Source organism: Passer domesticus, unplaced genomic scaffold (assembly GCF_036417665.1).
Source record: "Passer domesticus isolate bPasDom1 unplaced genomic scaffold, bPasDom1.hap1 HAP1_SCAFFOLD_225, whole genome shotgun sequence".
Taxonomy (NCBI): domain Eukaryota; kingdom Metazoa; phylum Chordata; class Aves; order Passeriformes; family Passeridae; genus Passer; species Passer domesticus.
In genome coordinates this window covers 496-8579 of record NW_026990004.1, presented here as the reverse complement: position 1 = coordinate 8579, position 8084 = coordinate 496, and the positions used below count along the sequence as shown (strand labels likewise).

The following is an 8084-nucleotide window of genomic DNA, read 5'->3' as shown; positions in this document are numbered from 1 at the left end:
AGGGACTTGGGGACACTGAGGGGGGTCAGGACAGGATAAAGGACGTGGGGGACAGGGTGGGGGACACCGGGACACCACGGGGACACACGGACAGGACAGGGGACAAGGTGGGGACACCACGGGGACACAGGGACATGGGTGGGGACATGATAGGGAAGGGATGGGGGACAAGGGGACACTGAGTGGGGTCAGGACAGGATAAAGGACACCGGGGACAGGGTGGGGACACCATTGGGGACACGGGGACAAGGACGGGGACATGGACAGGGTGGGTGACACAGGGACACCACGGGGACACCGGGACAGGACAGGGGACACCATGGGGACAAGGATGGGGCAGGGGTGGGTGACACGGGGACCCGAGGCCGCCGCCGTCGTTACCAAACGTTTTTATTCCCACGCGCGGGTCCAGTACAAAATCGGGGGCGGGGCTTGGAAATGCGGGTGTGGCCCTTTAAGTGGGGCCGGTGGGCGTGGTGTCTAAAAGGGGCGTGGTCTGTTAGCAGGAGGGGTAAATGTGAGTGACAGCGAGAGGGGCGGGGCTTCACCTGAGGGCCCAGCCCCCAGGAGCCTCCGGATTGGGTGAGCAGGGAAATGGGCGCGGCCTCGCGGAGGGGCGGGGCTTCCTGTGGAATCTTCGAAGGGGCCACGCCCAGGTGGGGCCCGACGCCAGCGCCTTAAAGGGGCCACACACCGAGGGGGGCTCACCCCCCCCTTCCTACGAGCCACGCCCGGCCGGGCCCCTTTAAGAGAGCGGCCCCACACCGGGCGCCTTAAAAGGGCAGCACCCCTAAAAGGGGCGGGGCCCTCATCACAAAGCGCGCGCCCGCTTTAAGACTCTTCAAACGGCGCCCGGTGGGGCCCCACCCAGAGCAGCTCCGGGAGGGCGGGGGTCCCGAGAAACGGGGAGGGGGTCCCTAAAAATCCCCCCCGGGGCCAGGCTCCTGCCGGGGCGGCCTCAGGGCTCGTCCTCCATGCTGAGGCTGCTGCGGGGGCTGGAGGCCCGCGAGGGGCCCGGCGAGGCCAGGAGGGCGCCGGGGGGGCCGAGCGGGGGACAGCCCCCCCCCATCGTCCATCAGGATGTCCTCGAGGGTCCCCTCGGGCCCCCCCCAGCGCCAGGGGCAGCGCCAGCCCCGGCGGCAGCTCCAGCAGGCACTGGGGGGTGGGGGGGACCCCCGGCGGGGAAGGGGGGGACCCCCCCCCCGAGGGCTCCTCGCAGCCCCCCTCGGCCACGGCGGGGGTCAGGGGGAGCCCGTGGATTTGGGCTTGGAGCTCCAGTTCCTGGGGGTGGAATGTGGGGGGCTCGGTGAGCCGAGTATCCCAAATATCCCGACCGTCACATTCCCCGGATTCTGCTCCCCCCGATTCCATGGATTCCCCTCCCTCCTCCTCTCCAGACCATCCCAAAATCCTCCCCGAAGCCAAAACGTTCCTGAAAACTCCGCCCTGCCCCCAGGGAGGCTCCCAGCTCCCGCCCAGCCCCGAGATCCGATCCGAGATCCCGCCGGGGCCCAGCCCCGATCCCGCATTCCCAACCCCAATTCCGCATTCCCGATCCCGACCCCGCCCATTCCCGATCCCGATCCCGCCGGGCCCAGCCCCGATCCTGCATTCCAAACCCCGATCCTGCCCATTCCCGCCCCATTTCCGCATTCCCACATTCCCATCCTGCACTTCCGATCCCAATCCCACAATCCCGTGCCTGCACGCGCAGGGCGAGGCTGCGGTTCTGCTGCTCCCATTCCCACATTCCCAATCCTCCATTCCCAATCCTCCATTCCCAATCCCAATCCCAATCCCAATCCCAATCCCATTCCCAGACCTGCACGCGCAGGGCCAGGCTGCGGTTCTGCTGCTCCCGTTCCCATTCCCATTCCCAATCCCAATCCCAATCCCAATCCCGTTCCCAGACCTGCACACGCAGCGCCAGGCTGCGGTTCTGCTGCTCCCGTTCCCACATTCCCAATCCCACATTCCCAATCCCAATCCCAATCCCACAATCCCAGACCTGCACGCGCAGCGCCAGGCTGCGGTTCTGCTGCTCCCGTTCCCATTCCCAATCCCCTATTTCCAATCCCAATCCCAATCCCACATTCCCGTGCCTGCACGCGCAGCGCCAGGCTGCGGTTCTGCTGCTCCCATTCCCAATCCCATTCCCAATCCAATCCCATTCCCATTCCCAATCCCAATCCCAATCCCACAATCCCAGACGTGCACGCGCAGCGCCAGGCTGCGGTTCTGCTGCTCCTGTTCCCATTCCCAATCCCAATCCCAATCCCGTGCCTGCACGCGCAGGGCGAGGCTGCGGTTCTGCTGCTCCCGTTCCCACATTCCCAATCCCCCTATTCCCGTTCCCATTCCCAATCCCAATCCCATTCCCAATCCCAATCCCAATCCCAATCCCAATCCCGTTCCCAGACCTGCACGCGCAGCGCCAGGCTGCGGTTCTGCTGCTCCCATTCCCAATCCCCCATTCCCAATCCCACATTCCCAATCCCAATCCCATTCCCGTGCCTGCACGCGCAGCGCCAGGCTGCGGTTCTGCTGCTCCAGGCGCTGCTGCTGCAGCTCCAGCTCCCGCGCTCGCTGCGTCTCCTTCTGCAGCTTGCGGATGTAATCCACGGACGCCTTGAGGATCGTGCCCTTGTTCCAGCGCATCTCCCTGCCGGGAGCCGCGTCAGCCCCGCACCCACAGACCCCCGGGAGCACCCCCAAATAACCCCGGGACCACCCCCAAAAAACCCCGGGACCACCCAAAAATACCAGCGGGATCAGCCCCAAAATAACCCCGGACCACCCAAAAAATACCCACAGGAGCACCCCCAAAATAACCCGAGGATCACCCCCAGAACACCCCCAGGACCAGTCCCAAAAGCCCCTGGGATCACTGGGATCACCCTGAGATCATTCCAGGGACCACCCCCCAAATAACCCCGGGACCACCCCTAAAATACCCCTGGGATCACCCCCAAAATAACCCCGGGACCACCCCCGAATATCCCAGGGACCACCCCAAATATCCCTGAGACCACCCCCAAAAACCTCTGGGATCACCCTGAGATCATTCCAGAGACCACTCCAAAAAGCCTGGGACCACCCCCAAATACCCCCGAGACCACCCAAAAAATAACCCCGGGAACACCCCCAAAATACCCCCAGGATCAGCCCCACATACCCCCAGGATCAGCCCCAAATATCCCAGGGACCACCCCCAAAAACCCCTGGGATCACCCCCAGACCACTCTGGGATCAGCCCCCAAATACCCCCAGGACCACCCGCAAAATAGCTCTGGGACCATCCCCTAACTACCCCAAAATTTCGTATTTCCCTTCCAGGACCTGCCATGGGGCTCCCTGGACAACTGAGACCCTCCAGATGTCACTCTGGGGGTCCCTGAATATCAAATTTCCCCTTCCAGGACCTGCCATAGGGTTCCTTGTATGCCATTATCCCTTCCAGGACCTACTTTGGGGATGTTTGGCTGCCAAATTTCCCCTTCCAGGACCTGCCATGGGGGGAATTCCCTCCCAGGCCCCACCCTGGGGGTCCCTAAATGCCAAATTTCCCTTCCAGGACCTGCCATGAGGGTCCCTAAATGCCAAATTTCCCTTCCAGGACTTATCCTGGGGGTCCCTAAATCTAAAATTTCCCTTCCAGGACCTGCTCTGGGCACCCTTGGCTGCCAAATTTCCCTTCCAGGGACCTGCCATGAGGGTCCCCAGACACCTGAGCTCCTCCAGGCCCCACCCTGGGGGTCCCTGAATGCCAAATTTCCCCTTCCAGGACCTGCCATGGGGGAAATCCCCCTCCCAGGCCCCACCCCGGGGGTCCCTAAATGCCAAATTTCCCCTTCCAGGACCTGCCATGGGGCTCCTTGTATGGCCTTATCCCTTCCAGGACCTGCCATGGGGGTCCCCTGAATGCCAAATCCCCCCCCAAGGCCCCACCCTGGGGGTCCCTGAATGTCAAATTTCCCCTTCCAGGACCTGCCATGGGGGTCCCTGAATGCCAAATCCCCCCCAGGCCCCACCCGGGTGCCCGTTTCCCCTTGCAGGACCCTGGCCCCCGCTCACGGGTCGCTGTTTTTGGGGATCAGGGTCCCCAGCTCCTTGATCCGGTCGTTGATGTTGAAGCGCCGGCGCCGCTCGACTGCGGGGGGGGGGGGGACACGTGAGACCCCCGGGGAACCCCCAAAACCCCTCCCCCCAGCCCCTGGGGACCCCCCAGGACCCCAAAAACCTCACAGGGACCCCCCCAAAACCCCTCCCCCCAACCCCTGGGGATCCCCAGGACCCCCAAAAATCCTCACAGGGACACCCCCCAAAGCCCCTCCCCCAGCCCCAGGGACCCCCCCAAGACCCCCAGAAATCTCCCAGGGACCCCCCCAGGACCCCTCCCCCCAGCCCTGGGGGACCCCTAGAACCCCCAGGACCCCCAAAAACCTCGCAGGGATCCCCCCAGAGCCCCCTAAGGACCCCCCAGGATCCCTCCCCCAACCCCTAAGGACCCCCAGGACCCCCCCCCCAGGACCCCTCCCCCATCCCCTGGGGACCCCCAGGACCCCAAAATCCTCACAGGGACCCCCCAGGACCCCCCTCAGAGCCCCCTAAGGACCCCCAGGATCCCTCCCCCAACCCCTGGGGACCCCCCGAACTCCCCTGAGACCCCCTCAGGACCCCCCCCAACCCCCCCAGGACCCCCCCAAACCCCCCCAGGCCCCCCCAAACCCCCCCAGGACCCCCCCAGGACCCCCAACCCCCCCCCAGGACCCCCCCCGGCTCACTGAGGTTGTGGTTGTCCTTTTTCTGCCTCTCCTTCAGCAGCGCCTTGGCCTCCGATTCTGGGGGGGGGGGGCACAGTCAGAGACCCCCCCTCAAATTATGGACCCCCCCCCCCCATCAAATTATGGACCCCCCCATGCACCCCCCCAGCAAAGCCTGCCCCCAAAAAACCCAAAATTGGCCCCAGGGGGACCCCGAGACCATCAGGGTGACCCCCCCCAAACCCCCCCCAAAGAGACCCCTCCCCACCATGAGGACCCCCCCCAAACCCCTCTGAGCCCCCCTAAAAGCCCCCCAGGGGACCCCTCCCCCCCTCTTTTACCCCTTTGGGACCCCTCCCCACCAGGAGAATCCCCCCCGCAAACCCTTCTGAACCCCCCCAAATCCCCCCGAGAGACCCCTGCCCCTATTTTTACCCCCCTTAGAGATCCCCCCAAGGACCCCTCCCCACCACGGGGACCCCCCAAGCATCCCCCTGAGAGCCCCCTGCCCTCATTTTACCCCCTTAGAGACAACTAGGGACCCCCTCCCCACCAGGGAGACCCCTCCCCAAACCCTTGTAACCCCCCATAACCCCCCCAGGGACCCCTCCCCACCACGGGGGACCCCCCCAAACTCCTTTCAGCCCCCCCCAAAACCCCCCTGAGAGCCCCCTCCCCCGTTTTATCCCCTTTGGGACCCCTCCCCACCATGGGGACCCCCCCCCAAACCCTTTTAGCCCCCCCGTAACCCCCCAGGGACCCCCTCCCCACCCCCCGGGACCCCCCGGGACCCCCGGACCTGAGAGCTCGGCCTTGACGCGGGGCAGCTCGGCCGGGCAGGAGCTGCTCCCGCCCTGGGCGGGGGCTGAAAACCTCCAGGAGCGGCCCCGGGGCCGGCAGCTGCCGGAGGGGGCGGGGTCAGCGCGGCCACGCCCACCCCGGCCACGCCCACCCCGCCGCAAACACCGCGGGGGGTGTTGGGGCAAAGCCACGCCCACTTATGTGCAAGCCACGCCCCCTTAGCACGCACCAGTCGTTAAACATGTATAGGCCACGCCCCTTTCAGGCCACACCCACCCACTTGTGTCCTTTTATGGCAACAAACCACGCCCTTGCCTTATATGGAGAAGCCACACCCCCATGTCCTTATATGGGAAAGCCACACCCCCATTACTTTATAGCTACAAAGCCACACCCCCATGTCCTTATATGGAATCAGCATATTGCCAGATATGGAAAAGCCACACCCCCAAAGCCTTATTTGGCAACAAGCCACACCCCCAGGCATTTACATGGGAAAGCCACACCCACACACCCATATATGGCAACGGGCCACACCCCATTGTCCTTACATGCACATGGCCACACCCATGCCCTTATATGGTAATAAACCACACCCCCAAATCCTTACATTCACAAAACCACGCCCCCATGCCCTTATATGGAAGCAATGCACTGCCTTATATGGGAAAGCCACACCCCCAAGACCTTATATGGCAACAGGCCACACCCCCATGTCCTTATATGGGGAGCCACACCCACACACCCATATATGGAATCAGCACCCACTCTGCATGGGAAAGCCACACCCCCAAACCCTTATATGGGCAAAGCCACACCCTATGCCCTAATATGGCAACGAGCCACACCCACACAGCCTTATATGGTCAAAGCCACGCCCACACCCTTTAATGGCAACGATTAGCTGCCAAATACATCACCAAGCCACGCCCCCTGCCTTATATGGAAAGCCCCACCCACAGCGCCCCTCCCCGCTGTGTGGGCGTGGCTTTGCGTGGCCCCGCCCCCGGTACCGTGCTGGGGAGGGGGAGGGGCCCCTCCAGGCCCAGCAGGTCCTCGTAGCTCGACTCCAGGCTGATGATCTCATCGATGACGTCATCGATCTGCGCGGGACAGCGGCGTCAGCGAGCCCCGCCCCTCCCCGCGGGTGACGTCACTGTGCCCTGCGTGACATCACCGCCTGCCCCCCGCTACCCCCCTTATGACGTCACAGACCCCGTTATGACGTCACGAGCCCTCCCATGACGTCACCATCACTATGACATCATCCCCTTTCCTTACCACGTCCCCACCCCCCTCCTTGTGACATCACAGCCCCATTTATGATGTCATATACCCATCTGTGACATCACCACCCTGTTATCACCCCCTTATGACGTCACAACTGCCCCTATGACATCATCACCTCCCCTTATCACCGCCCCGCCCCCCCTCGTCACACCAGGCTCTTCTTTATGACGTCACAGACCCCCAATTGTGACATCATAACCCCCCTTTGTGACATCACACAGCCCCTTTATGACATCATCACCTCTTTATCACATCTTATGACATCACTGCCACTCTCTATGACGTCATTTCCTTCCCTTATCACGTCCCCACCCCATTTCTCCCCTCGTTATCTCCCTTATGATGTCACAGAGCTCAATTATGATCTCATATTCCATTTATGACATCATAACCCCCGTATGACATCACAGACTCTCTCTTTATGACGTCATCACCCCCTTACCGCCACTCATGACGTCACCCAACCCACCCTGTGACGTCATCCCCTTCTCCCATCACATCCCCGCCCCGTTTCTCCCCCCCACCCCGTTCTCTCCCTTATGACGTCACCGAGCCCGGTTGTGACGTCACCGAGCCCCTTCGATGACGTCACCACCCGTTATGACGTCACGGCCCCTCCCCCCTCACCTCCTTCTCGTGGTGCAGCAGCCCCGGGGGGGGGGCTGGGGGGGGGCTCGGCCCTGGGGGGGGGTCCGGGCGGGGAGGGGGAGGGGCAGGGGCTGGCCCCGCCCCCCCCCGCGCTGGGCGTGGCTCAGGAACTGCCGCAGCTGCTGCCGCTGCGCCGCCCGCAGGTGGTACCGGGTGGGGTTCTCCAGGTGGGTCTGCACCTGGGGGGGGGGGGGGGAGGTCAGGGAGACCCCCCCGAGACCCCCCCCCAAATTCCAGAACCTTCCCGGATCCGCCCGCCCAGTTATCCTGAATTTTAACCCCGAAAATTCCACATTTTTGACTCATCCGAGAGCCCAAATCCAGCTCCAGAAATGCCCTGGAGCCCCCAAATCCTCCAAGCCCCCCAACCCCAAAATTCCAGAACGTTCCTGGATCCGCCTGTGAGGTATCCGGGGTTTAACCTCGAAAATTCCAAATTTTTGACTCTTCTGAGACCCTAAAGTCATCCCAAAGCCTCTGAGCCCACCCAACCTCAAAATCCCAAACTTTCCCATCCAGAACCCCCCAAATTTCCCTGCCCTGGACCCCCCCAAATCCTCCCAGCCCCCCCGGCCCCAAAAT

At 63.3% G+C, this 8084-nt stretch overlaps 1 protein-coding gene across 1 annotated transcript; it reads right to left on the bottom strand.

Annotated features, from left to right (window-relative positions):
• Window positions 1-371: 371 nt before the first annotated feature.
• Window positions 372-7681, bottom strand: LOC135292169 (transcription factor E3-like; the record flags this gene model as incomplete). Its single annotated transcript, XM_064406401.1, is given in 9 exon segments — window positions 372-1281; window positions 2515-2662; window positions 4075-4150; window positions 4785-4841; window positions 5563-5626; window positions 5628-5663; window positions 6578-6667; window positions 7482-7592; window positions 7595-7681. Coding segments are annotated over 9 exon segments (1119 nt in total), but the record flags the coding sequence as incomplete, so codon positions are not given.
• Window positions 7682-8084: the final 403 nt, after the last annotated feature.